The 17,972-nt window shown below is 37.0% G+C and overlaps 1 protein-coding gene across 10 annotated transcripts in view; it reads left to right on the forward strand.

Annotated features, from left to right (window-relative positions):
- The first annotated feature begins 622 nt into the window (after positions 1-622).
- The window catches only part of camk2d2 (calcium/calmodulin-dependent protein kinase (CaM kinase) II delta 2), a 38,559-nt gene continuing 21,209 nt past the window's right edge, over positions 623-17,972 (forward strand). For 6 of the 10 annotated variants that reach the window (XM_079858825.1, XM_079858827.1, XM_079858820.1 and 3 more), the window contains exons 1-2: positions 623-989; positions 3,194-3,288. In XM_079858825.1, the coding sequence (XP_079714951.1) occupies positions 928-989; positions 3,194-3,288 (157 nt within the window). In that variant the 5' untranslated portion in view covers positions 623-927. The remainder of the gene's footprint in view (positions 990-3,193; positions 3,289-17,972) is intronic. The other 4 variants (XM_079858818.1, XM_079858821.1, XM_079858822.1 and 1 more) reach the window with 2 other exon arrangements.

Raw genomic sequence — 17,972 nt, forward strand, 5'->3', positions numbered from 1 at the left:
ATTTTAATTTTTTTTTTTTTATGTAGCCTACAATTGTAGTACTATGGTATTCTTGGAAGTACATTTGAATGTCAGTAGTAGGTATTACCATGGGATACTATAAACATACCACGGGACTAAATTTAGCAACAAAAGGATATCTTGAGAATTGTCTTGAAATGCACAACCATATTACAGCATGCAGCCGTAATTTCTGGCAGTGTTGTTTCTGTAAAGTTGATGAAAATTATCATTATTATTATTAGGCCTATATTATTATTATTTTTTAATTTCTCAATGAGATACCTTGAAAAAAAAACTTTATCTCTTTGTGTAGTTCATTTAAATAGTTTAACAAATGGTATTTTTTCAAGCACAAATGGGTGGTAATTTATTAGATCATAAAAACTTCATATGCATTTAATAAAATGAAACTTGTTTATAGTTTAAATGACGCACAGCATGGCACATTGCAGCTTTGTGAAATGTCACTTCAGTTATGCTTATATAGGTTATACTAGATCAATTATTCATTTGACCTTATTGCTATTATTGCCATGACGAATTATTAAGTATGATGAATATGAAGTGCATGATGTTTGAGAGGGCGGGGCATGGCTTTAAAAGGGAGGGGAGAAGGGGGCGAGGTGCTCTAAATGCAAACACGTCCAAGAGAGAGATGGCAACGTCAACGCGCATAATGATGAGCCCATGGAACCGTCGGATGTGAACGCGCTTCTTCCTCCCCTTAGCGATCGACCCCTAGGTTTACATATCTGATCATCTGACATTGATCGGTGCAGCTCACTTCAAGAGACGAGGAACCGAAGCAGAAGCTAAGAAAAAATCATTCAAGTGCTCTCCTTTTGGTGTACAGGAGGGACGAGAGGAGACTGACCGCGCTTCCCCGCATCATCCTCTTCCTCGCGCTGCCGATTCCCCATCACAATGGCTCTGACCATCTGCACCAGATTCACGGATGAATATCAGCTTTTTGAGGAGCTCGGAAAGTAAGTGCTGGATTTTCTACTGCAGGATCATGGCATTCCTGTGCATTTCATATGCACAATGAAATGATGCGCTTGCGACGCGTCTTCTATTTGACAGCCCCGCTATAATTGCAGCGAACGCTTGTAATAACCTTGCCGTGAGCGCTTGATTATACATAGTCTCTGTCTCACAGGCTTGCAAGCTGCCAACCCAGACGACAGTCTTTGACAATCACGGGTGCGTTTGGAACGGAACGGAACGGAACGTTCCAAACGTGCCTGTGATGCCCAAAAATTGCAGTGTGTGAAACCACCGCTCTAGGTTTTGGGACGCGGCCATTGTGATCATCACGTCAGATACCCTAACAGCTGGTATAATGTACGTGTTAGTGGGCTCGGGCTTTTCCCCCCCGGAGACAGGGATACTCATGGCAATGCGACTACAGTGCAGACACACATTCCCGTGCGCCGTTAATTATCGCGTTGGGGATTCCTCGCGTTGCGTTTGACTGGGGAGGGGGGAGGGCGAGCAGCAGAGGCCACATCGGTGGTCCCGATCGATCTCTACGGCTTCCAGGAGATGCCTTAGTTCATTTCAGCGTGTGATATATTTATTCCGACTTGCTGGTGCGTTCAGATCAAAAATGATCCGGATTGAGTCCGTTTTAAGACCAGTGTGACCTTAGATTGCAATGTCTTGAATAACAGTCCGTTCAAAATATGATGTTTTCGAAACGTCTCTGCGCCATCTGCGCGGTGGCATCATGTAGCCTATAAACATTGGGCACCAGAGCAAGGCTCCCCTTTGTTACACAGAGGTGCCTATTTGTACCATTTTTGATTTCAGAAAATTCACATGATCATTATACACTGAATTATTTATTTACGAAAGAAAAAAGCAGCTGAACCCCTCCAAAAGAAGTCGAAACAAAAGGTTTGTGGTGTATGAATATTTTTTCCATATAAGTATATGCAAAAATAAATAAGTATACGTTGTAACAGTGTTTCTAAGCAACGTTCCACTAGCAATTAAAGTAAGATTACAAGACAGTGCGCAAATAGACGCTCGCGAAGTCGCTGAGGAGGTTACCATGGCAACAATACGCTGCTCGAGCTCATTCCATTATACCCTCACATAAACTAAACATAAATAGCCTATTGTCTATTTATCACTTTATTATTATAGATGTGCACGTCTCAGATATATCACAATACTTGTGTTGGATAAAAGGATTTTACACGATTTAGTTGATTGAAATCAGCCTCTCCAGCATTACACTAATGCATTAACACTTGAAAATAATGCAAAATGCAACACAGAAGAATTGCACAAGTGCACACAAATAAGATGAAACTTACATTTTAAATATAATACAAGCAAATGTGAAGGTTTGCACAGGGAATGCACTTTTCCACATAAATTATAAGGTGTTTGATATTGTATTTAAAATGTTGTTATTATTATTAAAACTAAATTTCAACAATATATTATTGGAAAAGTATATAATACTGACTTGTTACATATACATTTTATCCATAAATTATAAGGTAATTTATATGTCTTTACAGTAAATATTGCATTGTAAAATTACATGTATTGCCTTTTAAAATATATTTTAACTATAGCCTACTATGGTGACTTAATTGTACTGTGATTTTTACATTTTTTTTTCCTCAGAATTATTACAATTTTCAGTAACGCTATATTTTAAGGTGACATCCATGTACTTACTATAGTAATAACAGTAAATTATGCATATTACAACTAACCCTAAACCTAACCCTAACTGTAACTCTATAGTGTAGATAATTAAGTACATATTTGAGTAAGTACAATGTAACCCAATTTTCTAAAAGTGATATGTTGAAAAAATTCATCATTCTCTCATTCTGTTTGAGAGAAGAACAAACGCACCAGAGGGGATATTTAAGGTGATGTGTAATTAACCCCCTCTTTTCCAATAAGCGCATTGACGGATTTGGTGTGTGCATGTGGCCAGCAAATATGCCAAGCAATTTCAAAACACCCACACACGCTCATCAAACACACACGGACAAACAACCATGGAAAATCATAGTTGTGTAAGCTTGGAAGCGCTCAGGCTGTGCCTCCATCATGGCACAGATTCTGCTCTCCATGCCATATGCTCTATCTGTTCGGCATCAGGGCCTCGTGCCCATTTTTTTCCTCACAGTCTTCTCTTTTTTTTTTCCCTCTTCTTCAGGGGCGCGTTCTCTGTCGTGAGGCGATGCGTGAAGATATCATCCGGCCAAGAGTATGCGGCCAAAATCATCAACACAAAGAAGCTGTCAGCCAGGGGTAGGTGATTTTTATTTGGTGTGTTCCTGTCAGGTGTGAGGCAGTTAATGGAGCGTCTAGTGTAACCGAACATGGCAACATCCGGTTAAACCGAGAGAACGCAAATATGCATCTGGGTCTCATCTGGAGCTCTGTGCGTGTGTTCTGACGTAACAGCTTGTGTCTAGCTGTGAAGAAGTTGAAGGGATTATATGTTTGAGAATCACATACATCCACAGATCAATCTGAGTACTGTATAAATGAATCTGGATGTAGTAAGTTGAGTGTTTTGTGTTCTTGTGTGCGTAAGCACAGTAACAGGTGATATGTGAGCAGATATATGTATATGTGTGCGCTTTCAAAGGCTTTGGCTGGTCTTATCCCCTGTTGGAAAGTGTGGGCATAGAGCGACCCAGTTCTTTCAGATCCGTCAGTGTAATTGTTGCTGTTGGCCTGTTTGCCTGCAGGCTCTGCTGCTATAGGGCAAAACAACCAATCAGCCTCCTTCCCACCCTCAGAACAACCAATCATTTTGCTTCTCCCACAGCATCTCTCCTCCTAAGAGCCAATCATATGACTCATGTTGCTTTTTTCTATGAAACAATTCCTCCAAATCTTTTTGCTTTAAAGTTACCATTTACGAAATGTAGGTTTTCTGGATCATTAGGATCGAATGATCCCCCCACCCTCCCTCCCCTTTTTGCACAGTGGAATTGAAATGGACACCTAGATTCCGGGATCAGTATCACAGCACTGGTGCATGCTGGGATATCGTTTCCAAAAATACAGCATCGGGTGGTGTGGCAGTTTATTCTGCATTCATATCTCTCTCTCTCTCGCTCTCTCTCTCTCATACTCGCCGAGCACTGCAGTGCTCCGCTGCACTGGATGATGGTCTGTGTCAGAGATGGTCTTAACCTCTCTCCGCGATAAGCCCAGGAATTGTGATTCTATGAGCACCCATAAATGCCACTGCACACAGACACACATATGAGCACATTGACACTAGACCCTTCCTCGCTAGTGGGATCATGACCCCCAGTTCTCGATTAATGCAGGGTAAAGGGTGAGGTTATTACTGATAGGTCAAAATCTTGCAGTTTTTCATTAATACACTGCAAAAAATCTTTGTCTGGTTTTCATTGAAAAAATATCCTTACATTCCACTGCACTGTAATTGACCCCTGTATAGTGAAAATCACGTTTTTAATGTTGTTTATATGTCTATGTGGTGTTTTTAATATGCTTTTAAGACAAACCAACCATGTGCAAATTCATTAGTTAAAACCATTGCTGAGTATTTTCTCCTTAAAACTAAAAAAGGCGGTTTTGAAATCGCTGGTGTTCCTTACTTCACAAACTACCTTGTATCCAATCACGTCAACATGCCGACAGGCTTTAGCATATCATTAACTGTTCTCTGAAATAGGGGAGTCTCAAGAGAAGCCAGGTTATTATGGAGGTAGATTTGTGTCTTTATTATTCAATCAAAAAAAAGGTTGCTTCAATCAAAAAATATATTTTCAATCAAAAAAACCCGTTTCAATCAAAGAAAAAAAGTGTTTGAATGCAAAAATATATTTGAGACTCAAAAAAATGCATTTGAACACTATTTTTTTTTGCTTGAAAATGTTTTTTTTGATAGAAGTGAAGGTTTTTTTGTTTGAAGCAACTTTTTTGATTGAAGTATTGTTGTTTTGTGTTTGGGCCATATTATGGGTAGGACATTTGTGTCTTTATAATTCAATCAAAAAAGAAGTTGCTTCAAACAAACAAAACATATTTTCAATAAAAAAATCACTTCAATCAAAAAATAAACCTTTTCAATCATAGAAAAAATGTTTTTGAATGCAAAAAAATATTTGAGATTCAAAAAATTGCACTTGAACACTTTTTTTTTGATTGAAAATGTTTTCTTTGATTGAAGTAATCTTTTTTGTGTTTGGACCATGTTATGGGTAGGACATTTGTGTCTTAATTATTCAATCCCAAAAAAGTTGCTTCAATCAAAAAAAAAACATTTTCAATCAAAAAAAAATAATTTCAATCAAAGAAAAAACTGTTTAAATGCAAAAAAAAAAAAAATCATTTGAAGTGTTTTTTTTTTATTGAACTTTCTTTTTTTTTGAATGAAGTGAAAAAAGTTTTGAAGTCGTTTTTTTTTTAAATCATTTTGACACAAACGTACCGCAGTGGGGGCGGGTGCTTCCCCATTGGTCAGACATGCTTGAGTGACAAGTGTCTACACCAACGACGTCTTTCTGACAAGCAAGTCATGGTCGCCACTCGCCAGCGAGCCAGGAAGCAGTGGTGGAGTTGTTGGTAAGTAGATAAAACCGTATTAAAATGATTGGTGTCACGTTATTAGCCTACTCTGTTTGATATTTCGATTAAACATACAGCTTGCTAACTTAAATAAGGATCATTATTGGCACAATACTTTAAGCTAGTAACTACTTGTACACTATGTCAGACAATAAGCATCACTTCATTGAACTGCCAGTTTTCCATGTGGAGTTGTGCAGGACATTAGGCTACTTATAAATAATGCCTGACACAGCTAGTTTGCGCACCGAGCAACGGAATATATATTCATGTTACCGGTGGTATGCAACATTATTTTCCGTACGGGACGGCATATGTAAGCCCCGCTCTCAAAATAACAGCATCTGCCTCTGTGTCTGCGAGCATTTGACTGTGATGGTGGGGAGACCACTACCCGTGAGCGAGAGAGAGAGCGGGACGGTCAAATAGCTGTAATCCTGTGGGCTGTGTGAGAAGATAGACTCAGGCTCTGCATGACCTGTTGCTGCTAAACAGGCAGCGCTGTGGGCAACAGTTGGCCTGTGGACTGTTGTTTGACCACTAATGACGTTACGTATTATAACACAATATAGCACAAGCACATAGCAAGCCTCTGTAACGTTACTTAAGTGAAATAAACAATTCAATTAGCCGTTAGCGCACCCTGCTAGCCTGCCTGACAATATGAGGCGTCAGATATCTAACACCATCACACAAATTAGTCAACGTGAGCTAAGTTAGCAAGCTGTATGTTTAATCGAAATATCAAACAGAGTAGGCTAATAACGTGACACCAATCATTTTAATACGGTTTTATCTACTTACCAACAACTCCACCACTGCTTCCTGGCTCGCTGGCGAGTGGCGACCATGACTTGCTTGTCAGAAAGACGTCGTTGGTGTAGACACTTGTCACTCAAGCATGTCTGACCAATGGGGAAGCACCCGCCCCCACTGCGGTACGTTTGTGTCAAAATGATTTAAAAAAAAAACGACTTCAAAACTTTTTTCACTTCATTCAAAAAAAAAGAAAGTTCAATAAAAAAAAAACACTTCAAATGATTTTTTTTTTTTTTGCATTTAAACAGTTTTTTCTTTGATTGAAATTATTTTTTTTTGATTGAAAATGTTTTTTTTTTGATTGAAGCAACTTTTTTGGGATTGAATAATTAAGACACAAATGTCCTACCCATAACATGGTCCAAACACAAAAAAGATTACTTCAATCAAAGAAAACATTTTCAATCAAAAAAAAAGTGTTCAAGTGCAATTTTTTGAATCTCAAATATTTTTTTGCATTCAAAAACATTTTTTCTATGATTGAAAAGGTTTATTTTTTGATTGAAGTGATTTTTTTATTGAAAATATGTTTTGTTTGTTTGAAGCAACTTCTTTTTTGATTGAATTATAAAGACACAAATGTCCTACCCATAATATGGCCCAAACACAAAACAACAATACTTCAATCAAAAAAGTTGCTTCAAACAAAAAAACCTTCACTTCTATCAAAAAAACATTTTCAAGCAAAAAAAAATAGTGTTCAAATGCATTTTTTTGAGTCTCAAATATATTTTTGCATTCAAACACTTTTTTTCTTTGATTGAAACGGGTTTTTTTGATTGAAAATATATTTTTTGATTGAAGCAACCTTTTTTTTGATTGAATAATAAAGACACAAATCTACCTCCATAGGTTATCCCATATTTTTCTGTTGATTTGAAAAATCGGGTACATTTAGCAATATAGAAGGATTATGTATATGATGTATATTACAATGTTATGATATGATTTTCTCCACTGACGTTGTTCAAAGCGTTTCTAAGGATACTTATTTTTAGAAGGCAGACTGAGACAGCGAACGGGAACATGGTTTGTGTAACATTAGCAGCACATTATTAGCTGTTTGATAACATAGTCAAGCAAAAGGCTAATCATATCAATTACCGTTATGTGTCTGATGTAGAGAGCGATACATAAAACGCATTACCATTCTGATACATCAACATGTTGATGAGCCTGTATAATTCACTCTTCCACTACTTCTGAATCAATTTCTGGTTCAAACATATATGACTGAATTAAACCAGTATTTCCACTTGCAATTGTGTAGCGTTTACTACAGTAAAGTTGTCCGAGCTGGTATTCTGGCATCAGGTATTCTGAGCTTGTCTGATTGAGTGGAGACAGGGCTCATTTGCATATTCATGGGTCTGTGTACTAAATGAAGCAAGGGTGTAGTTACATTCAAGCTATTTTAAGGCATGAAGAATGTTGTTTTTTTTCACAGGAATTTTTTTTTAAATATGTCATTTTGGTGATAAAAAATTAGTTTTAAGGGACACAATTATTGACACCCCAGGTGAATATGGTAAAAAAAAAAAAAAAAGAGATACCACCATACTTCCCCAGTTGATTGATTACATCAAGAAATGTGAGCATATTGAAATGTTGTTTAAATATGCAAATGAGGTATTATCTAATTAAATATGCACTCATTTGCATACGTTTTCAGAACTGAAATCTGAACATTGGATAAAGCCAGGTTCAAAATTCTTGTTTCATCATGTATAAAACCAGTCAATTAATATATGAACAAACTACTCTGTTAAAAACCTTCAGCTTCAGCATATAAATGGGAATAAAACTGTAAAGGTCAAAGTATGCAAGTGCTACTGAGATTTCTAGCTCAGTGCATGAGAAAAAGCTCATTTTGAGAAAACAACGTTTAAAGATATATTGTATTTGAAATCTACAGACTCAATTAGATAAGTGCAATTAATAAACAACACTGAAGTGTATTTTGGATGTTTTCTTTCTACTAGTCTGAAACAACATGTTATGTAAAGCCAATTTGCACAAAATCTCAAATTTGACCTATGTATGGAAAACAATGTTTTTGCGTGTACTGTCTTGCCTTAAAAATAAAGGTTCTAAAAGGGGGTTTCGCACTGAAGCCGTAGAAGAACTATTTTGGGTTTCCTAAAGAACCTTTCAGTGAACAGTTCTTTAAAGTACCAAGTACTGTCTGTCATATGACAGTGACAACGTCAACATGATTGATATAATATGTCCCTCTTTCATATCCATATTCATACTAGAACATATATTTTTAATGGCTGTTTCAAACCAAATGTACCTACCACAGTATGCGATTTTAAACATGCTATTATTATTTTTTTCACTTTTTCAACTTTAGTTAATGTGTAATGTTGCTGTTTGAGCATAAACAAGATCTGCAAGGTTACAAAGCTCAAGTCCACTCCACAGGGATATTATTTTATTTAACAGAATTCACTTTCCAAGAACTACAACGAACGACTTTAGACTTAGAACGATTTACAAGTCTGACAAGCCAGACCCACATCAAGATGTTGGGTCTGGGAACACGCCATTGGCAGGGCTCAATCCGAGGGACGGGATAAACAGACTGCACGATTCTCTCTGCACGCAATCGCACGTTACAACCAACCAGAGCGTTTTCCCACCAGCAAAGCTAGTGGATAGATTAAACTTTTGCCGTATCCGGTCGGCAAAACTCCGAACACATCTTTCTTTTTTAAGAATTCACCAATTTTCTTAACTTTGTACTTAATAAACTTCCTAAGAAAAGTCTACATCGGATTCATGACAGAATTGTTCGCACCTGTGTTCTTTGGATTGACGTGTTCCACGTCTTCATAATTGAAAGCGCGTGCCAGTTGTTGCTGATTAGCATAAGAAAACGCCCCGCAAATTCCCATATAAGGACATGACACTTCAGGGCCGTGTGCAAGAAAAGTTGGAGAATGTCCAAAAGACGCACAGACGGTTGTGGTCCACCGATCACCAAACGAAAAAAGAACTTCAGTAATTCTGAAATAGAAATTCTACTGCAACAGGTAAATGCCACTGTAAATTTCAGTGTTAGTGTTTCTTTGCATACTATGATTTTTTTTTTTTTCAATAAATGATCAGAAATACTTTACAGTAAAATACTATTATTGTAAATGACTGTAGAATTAAATAAAATGCAGTAACCAATTATTTGGAGCAAACTGTCATCACTCAAATGTGCGTAAGAGTGCTCTTGAGTGTGCGTAGATTTTGTTCTTAGCTAAGAACAAATCCAAGATAAGAAAACAGTGAATGTCAGAATCTTCGTAAAAAGTGCGTAAGTGGGGTTTAAGAACACATTTCTTCGTAAGAACGGTTAGTGAATGTAGTGGCCCATTGTTCTTTTCTCAAAGAAAAGCTTAAAGTCGACATGAAATCAAAATTGACCCTATAGTCTTTTGGTGAAAAATTAATCCGTGCAAGTTAATACACAGAAAATAATTGTTTGCCGTGGTAATCTTTAATCAAAATCTGAAAAGTTACTTCCGGGCTGGAATGGCTTTCTTTTTCTGGCAGCTTGGGTTGAAAACGCTTAACCACTCCCCTCAAACCGTTAGTCTGCTATGAGCGAGAGATGGAGAGGAGGAGCGCTAGAGTAAAACCCTGCCCTCTTTTCAATATTCCGTTTCACTTGGAAATACGTCACAACATTGGAGAAAAGTCGTTTGCAACTTTAACTCCAAGTCTTCCAGAGTCGCGGCCAAAGCCGATTCAAGACAGACTGGGGAGAGAGGTGTAATAATGTTAAATAGGTGAAAAATCAAGACTTCATAAAAGGGCATAATAGGACCCCTTTAATGTGCTTTTTGTGATTAACATTTAAATGAACTGACAAAATTGTGAATAAATGTAGGCTAAAATTGAAAATCTAAATTTTAAAAAGATCTGAATCAACCTTATTTTTATAAAATTGTCAGATTGCGTAAAAATAGTGTACTGCTTTTTCAAAACCTTTTTCAGTTTTTACATTGTGATAATTTGTTCTTTTTATTTTAATATATAATATTTAATATATTTTTAAGTTAATATATAAATATAAATACATGTATATCACCCCTCGTTGTCTTCAAAAACCTGGATGTGTGAGGTAGCTTTAATTTCTAGTCATGAAACTAGAAACTAGAAGTCATGAAAATGAATATAATCCAAATACCCGCACACCCCATCAGTAAGGCTCAAGTACCCATCATCAACACCAAACCAGAAATGTGTTAGTCACCAGCAAAAACATTTCTGTTCACTTTTCTAAATTTACTGGGGATAATGCTTCAAAGTAGTAATATAAATATGCCATTGGAACTAAAATAAAATAAACTTACAGTACACTCTCAGCAAATAAATGTGTAACAATTGTACCTTTAGAGCAGGGGTGGGGAACGTTGATCCTGGAGGGCCATTGTCCTGCAGAGTTTAGCTCCAACCCTGAAAAAAACATTCAGCTGCCTGTAACTTTAGTAATCCTGAAGACATTGATTAGCTTCAGGTGTGTTTGATTAGGGTTGGAGCTAAACTCTGCAGGACAATGGCCCTCCAGGATCAACGTTCCCCACCCCTGCTTTAGAGGTACAACAGCTTGTCACTTGGGAAGTACCCTTAATAAGACACCTTTGTACCTTTTTCACCCCTAAATATTATTTATTATATAATATTATTAAGTAGCAATGTGAACCTTAAGGTACTACTATGAACTTTTTTAGGGGTGAATAAGGTAAAAAATGACCTTTTAAGGGTACTCCCCAAGTTACAAGCTGTTGTACCCCTAAAGGTACAAATGTTACATATTTTATTCTGAAAGTGTATGTTCAAAATACACAATAATCTTTTAAAATAATTGATTTAATATCATATGGATTTTGCTTCTCAGGTAATTTTGTCTTGTTTTTAGGATGTTTAGGTGTGTGTGTGTGTGTGTGTGCGGCTGTGCGCGCATGCATGCATGTGTGTGTGTGTGTGTGTGTTTCAAGACAAAGTTACTGATTAATACTGAGAAATATTTGTTGTGTAAAAATAGAAAATCACAGAGGAGGATAAAGACTGTAATCGAGAGAACTGGAATAAGAAAAAAGGCAAAAGACAGGTCAACAGACAAGCTGTGTACAGATTGTGAATTACGTAAGACAAATGCAATGCAGAGGCAACAAAATACAGAAAAGTACAACGAGAAGAAGGATAGTGTTGGAGATAGATGAAGAGGAAGGAGAGAATGAGAAAGCAGACATGTAGACTGGTGTCTTACAAAACAACCAGATGGTCATTGTCCATGTTGATGGCACTGCTGTATGTGTTTATGTGATACCAGATGAATGTTAAAAGAAACAATCTGCTAGTTTATTATGATTTAGTATCTTGTGGTGAAGATAACTGAGAAAGAAAAAAAAAACAGCACTCTCTAACCTCATCTGTCCTCATTTAGTACTCCTGAGTATTGCAGCGCTGAGCTCAGCTGTACCTCATTTTATAATCACTGCTTTGATACACTATGAACCTTAGTGATGGTTAACACTGTATTTTATGTGATGTGAATGAAAACAAGGCTATGAAGGATAGAAGTATATCTGTTCAATTGTTGTGTAATGGTTGTGTAATTTGATGTTGATGAGACAAATTAGAATTGATTACACAAAATAATCACATTTATTATTATTAGGCTATATATCCCTCTCTGCAACAAACATTTTTAGAGCAAAGACGTTTTACATTTTAGAGGTGTTTATTTCATTCAACATTCACAGAGCTTATTTGACAGAGCATTCTCTGTTCCATCGCATAGGCGTATGCCATATTTGTTGTACCTATTCTTTCAGTATATTGAATTCACAATCAGTGAATTCATAATGAATGTTTCACATTAAGATGCTAAGACAGACATTTCTGCATAGAGAATAATTCAGAGATGGTGTTAATGAAGAATTCACATGAGCCCTTGCCAGAGCTGCTGTTCAAGACTGAATGTTCACTACCTCTGAATCTCCTTGACCTTCGTTGAGTCATTCACTCATGGTGTGCGGAAGAGAGACTACAATCACATGAGAGGTTATGGTCCTGCAAAGCTAAAAATAAACTCATTGGTTTCTCAGACAGCACCTCTTTCGCAGCCATACAGTACTCTCTCTCTCTCTCTCACACACACACACACACACACACACACACACACACACACACACACACACACACACACACACACACACACACACACACACACACACACACACACACACACACACACACACACACACACACACACACAAACTAGCTGTCTTTGGAGCTTGATTAAATGATGCTTTGTTTATAATGAGGACGTTTTAGGTCATGAAACTTGCAAGATGTTTTAATGGTTCAAAGACCTCGTATATGTTAAAAGATGAATGCAAATTTGATTTCTCATGTCATGGCCCTTTAAAGTGTACTGCCGAACCAAAATATACATTTATTTTGAAACTTGAATGTCATTTATTTAAGTATATTTCTAATTTCATGTTTGTAATGATGAAGTTGCAATTTAGTACTTTTTTTTTTTTTTACTTTAAATGTAATATCAAATAACACACTTATAGTTACAATAATCAAATACTTTGCATGTGCTTTAGTATGTTAGTCAGCACAACAAAATAAGAGTAGTTCTTAAAAACATGACAAAAGATTATCTATGAACAATTTACTTTGAAACAATTTCCACTCAGAAATTGCTAGTAAGTTCCACAAATAATTTCAAAGAAACGGCAAATAACACATTAAATTGAATGTGAAATTTTGAAGTAGAAAGACTGAAAGAATATTTTCTTGTAAAACGCATTCCCATAATCATTCGTTCATTTACAACTTCGAAAAATCTTTTTTTTACAGTGTACTTTAAAGATTTGAAGTACATTAAAAAGTGCACATTTAATACAATAAAGTGCACTTCTTTTTCACAAGGGCTTTTAATACACTATTTGTTCTACATATTGTTTATGTATCATAAGAATAGCCAATCTGATTACCTAGAAGAAGATACTGCTGTATTCATAAAACACTGGTTGGAAAAAAACCCAGCTTATATTCTGCAGTGAGAACCCAAAGGACACTTTACTATCCCATGAAGCCATGAGAGAGAATCTGTCATATTGGTAAATGGAGTGACCCAGCTGTTGATGTTGGTCACATGATGGCACATGTAGGACTTTACTGTATTTGTACTACACACATGCACATTTATAGAACATACTTTATTAATAGTCAGAAAGTAAGTTATTTCTTTTGAATCAAATGCAGTACCTATAGGCAGTATGATGCAGTGGAAATAGGATTATTTGGCTGACATCTGTCAGATATTATGTCTATGCTCTCTCTTTCTTTCTGGCTGCATCTAAAACCCAAGGAAGCTGCTTTGTTGCCCATATCATACCTGCAAAGACAGCATTTTTCAAATGCGACCTCTTTCTCTGTTCAGGCTGAGTGCAAAACTAGTAGGTCAGACTGTGTAGTGTAGCATAGAACCAAATGCCTACTTTAATAAACTAGGCCACAGAATTCTGAGGAGAGTAAGCTAGGGCACTTTTAATTAGAGACACATTCTCTCAGTTCCCCGTCTCTTTTTTTTTTTGCTCTCTGACCAGTTGTTCAGATTCTCTCATGTCTGAGGACTTTAACTCATTGGAGAGTCTGTGGTCATTTCCCTGCGAGACATGGAGGAGCTAAACATCTTTAAAGTTTGCAGAATAGTGAAATGTTTCATGCTATACCACGTTTCCATCGAGAACTGAATGTTCTGTTTTAAGCTCTTGTCTCGGTGCTTGAAGTTGTACATCCTCAGTGTGTCCTTGAGTTTGCATGTGTGTGTGGGCAATCTTTTGTAATATTTTTCATATTCAGACTGGATAATTTGGATAGAAGTCATCTTACCAAAAGTGATAGATTGATACATCGGCTATTTTGAGATTATTGGCCCTGCTTGGCCAATTAACAGAAGCATTAGCTCTCCCTGATGTCTCCTTAACTCCTCTGATAGTGTCAACCTTCAGCCTAGGCTAATCAATAATGGAAGATTTCTGTTTGAAATATTTTTAGAGGTAATGATTTTTAACAATAATGTATAAAACTCTTAAAACCATGAGCTCTGAAGGTGCTTCTTTAGAAGCCGCAAATCTATGTGATTTTGTAGCTTTAGTTTAGTTTTTTAGTGTAATAGCCTAATTGCCTGTGAATGGCACCCAATCAGGGGTGCGTTTCCCGTACAACGCTATAACTCGCTGCTTAACTACCATAGTACGATACATCGTTGAATAAGTCAACTAGCTAGTCATGACTGTTTCCCGAAACCGCATTGTCGCAAATTTGTTGTTCAACCACGTTGGTTAATGAGGTGAGTACGGGTCGTTCTTTATACGTACTAGCACGTACGCATGTGCACACTCCTTAACGATGCGTTAAATCTCTCGACAAACTAGGAGACGTAAATGACATTTGTGTACATTCGAAATGAAAGATATAGATTGTACTGAATGTCAGCTGGCTTATTTTTTTCAAGATAAGGATTTATTGAGTCCACATGTCGAGACCTGTCGTTCCAACCACACAACTTTGCGATGTTGTTTGCGAATGGTTTCGGGAAACACAAACTCGTTGAACTATGCTGATAATGATGGAACTTGCAGCCATAGTCAGCTAACAATGTTTTCATTGTATCAGACGCTGTATCAGACTTCCATTTACACAAAGCATTGCGAATAGTGTAATTGAATCAGTTTCACTCAGTGCAACTTATAGCCTATACCCATATGACTAATTTGCAACAGACTTCAAATAAATTGCATGTTATATTTTTAATAAATATCTATTAATCAAGAGTTTTATATTTTAACATCTGTTTTTTATTTGATTACGCCATTTTCAGTGCTTCGTGGACTATGTGGTTAAATCCTTCATAGAAGACATACTGTATTAAGTCTTGTACTTTTCCCTTTTTTTGCTTTAAAACCAAATTTTTAATGTTGTAACCACTCTGATGAATTTGGTTCATGGCTTAGAACCCTTTATTGAAGATTTTCTAGAAAACCCTATGGAGAAAACGAATGGGAATATTGAAATTGGCAAGTGATGATGGAATACATTTGCAAATAATCGTGATCAAGTTGACCTCCCTGGTGCTAAGAGTGGTAAATGCAGTGATTTGCAATTGCATTTGAATGGTCAGTTTATGCATTCCCCCCAAAATACAAATATGCAAATTTGCTATACAATTTGATATACTCCTTATGACTAAACTTACAACTATTACCATTGTTCTATTTGACTGGTGCTGCATGTAAATCGAGCTGTTTCTGGGTGATAAAGAAGTCAATGCATGCATGAAGTTGTTCTCCTCTGGTCTGAATATAGACAGCTGGATAAAGGTCATGAGATTTTGAACCTTGTTATTTATTTATTTATTTATCAAGCATGATTGCTATAGCCAAGTCAAAGAACTAGGTTTGGTCATTCATTTCAGAGGTTTATTGCTTCTCTCTCTCTGATGATCTCAAATCTCTCATTAATCTCCTGGAAACGCAGCACAAAACATGAAGGAATTCTCTCTCTCTCTCTCTCTCTCTCTCACACACACACACACACACACACACACACACACACACACACACACACACACACACACACACACACACACACACACACACACACACACACACACACACACACACACACACACACACACACACACACACACACACACACTCACACTCACACACACACTGCTGCAGTGCGGAAAGCTTCAGATAGCAAATAAAAAAGAGAACAGCGGAGAAAAGAGGGGAGGAGGCAGGACTGTCAAATCTAGGCCTTTCCCTGCTAACTGACCGGAAAGCATTTTTACACATACTGTACTGCATATAGTGCACAAACTGCTCTACTACTGACTACTGATTCATACCTGTAAATAGTCCAGTACAATAGGCTACTTTAAACAGCATGTAAAAATGCCAGGATCCACAAATCTGCTGTCATGTCACACACACCCAGGCCTTGGTTTATGATTGAGATGGATTTGTTTTGCTCCAAACTGATGCTACGATTGATAGCCTAGGTGTTTGTCCTTACGAACAGTGTGTGCCAGTGGCTAGATGATCCATAATTCTGGTCTGCTGTATAAATTGTTTCATTGCAGTTTTCCAATAATGAAAGTGTTATTTATGATAGTGGTTGTTCTTGGTCCAGATTAATGGCACTGATATTGTTCAGATGTATGCCATCTGCTTCAGTGTAGATCTGAGCATGTCTTGGGAATGCACAAAAAAAAAAAAAAGTAAAAATGTGATGTGAGAATTATGTAACCAACTGTGAAGTCATGAGAAGATGGTGCTATAATTATACATCGTTAAGAACCTATTCATTTACTTGTTGTCTCACTTGTCTGCGGTGACAGGAGAACAGGAGATTGTTTGAGAGTTCTGCTGTAATTGCGTGGGTTCTATGGGATCCAGAGGGTTCCAATATTTGCATGCAGGGCTGGTTCCACTGCAGAGAGGAAGAGAGGCCTTTGCGTTCTGATTGGTGGAGGAGTTGCTAGACAACAGATGTCTGGCCGGTTGGTAGGTGGACTACCTGTGGAGGTGGGGGGGGGGGGGGGGGGGGGGGGGTTGATTAGTGATAGAAAGAGAGAGTGGTGTGGGGCTGAAATAAAGAACCACAGATGAACCTTGTGAAATTGAGAATAAACTGCCAAACCTGAGATGACAACCGATAAACCGAAATATACTGATTCTCATCTGTGAAAATGGGAAGTTTAGTGATTTGAGCTAATGTGCATGCTATTTTATCCCCCTCGCCCCCTTCACAACTTAATTTATTCCCTCCATCTGAACAAAAATGAGAGAAGGAACTGAATATGGCCAAAGGCTGCGTGAGCTATTCATTTATGATCTCAATTCAAATTCAAATGAATCACATTTTCATATGATTCACCAGGCTTCATTTCACTAATGAGCTGTGATTATGAATGTGTGCAGTACTAGCATGCATTTCATGCTACATTTGCAGTATTTATACTGTGCACAATATATACCAGAATGACACCAAAATGTGCAGTATTTGTGTATTTTTAACCTTCCGTTTCCTATGTAACAAATCTCCCTTTATTTCTTCAATTCTTCTTAAGTCGTTATTTGATTAAGACATTATTACACAAAAATTCCATTCTGATATATCTCTGCACCACTTGCTGAATTTAACATGCAACATAATGAGGTCAAGTGACAATGTTGAAGCGTTTATAATTGTTATAATTAGTAGGCTAAAGGCTATATATATACTGCACATTTTGCAGTAAGGAGAATTTCTGAAACAAAATGTGCTTTTTTAATTTGTCTTTTCCTTTGTGTGTTAATGGCTTGTTAATTGATTGTGACTGACTCCAGTCGCCAGATGCTTAAAAGTATGTTGAATCATGAATCGTGTCACATGATCCTTTAGGGAATTGTGTTTTTTCTGCTTGCGAGTTAAGTTTAGTATGTTTTTTTAAAATATCGGATTAGTACAGAAGAGAGAAGAGCGCATGT

The sequence above is a fragment of the Squalius cephalus genome (genome assembly GCF_949319135.1).
Source record: "Squalius cephalus genome assembly, chromosome: 2".
Taxonomy (NCBI): domain Eukaryota; kingdom Metazoa; phylum Chordata; class Actinopteri; order Cypriniformes; family Leuciscidae; genus Squalius; species Squalius cephalus.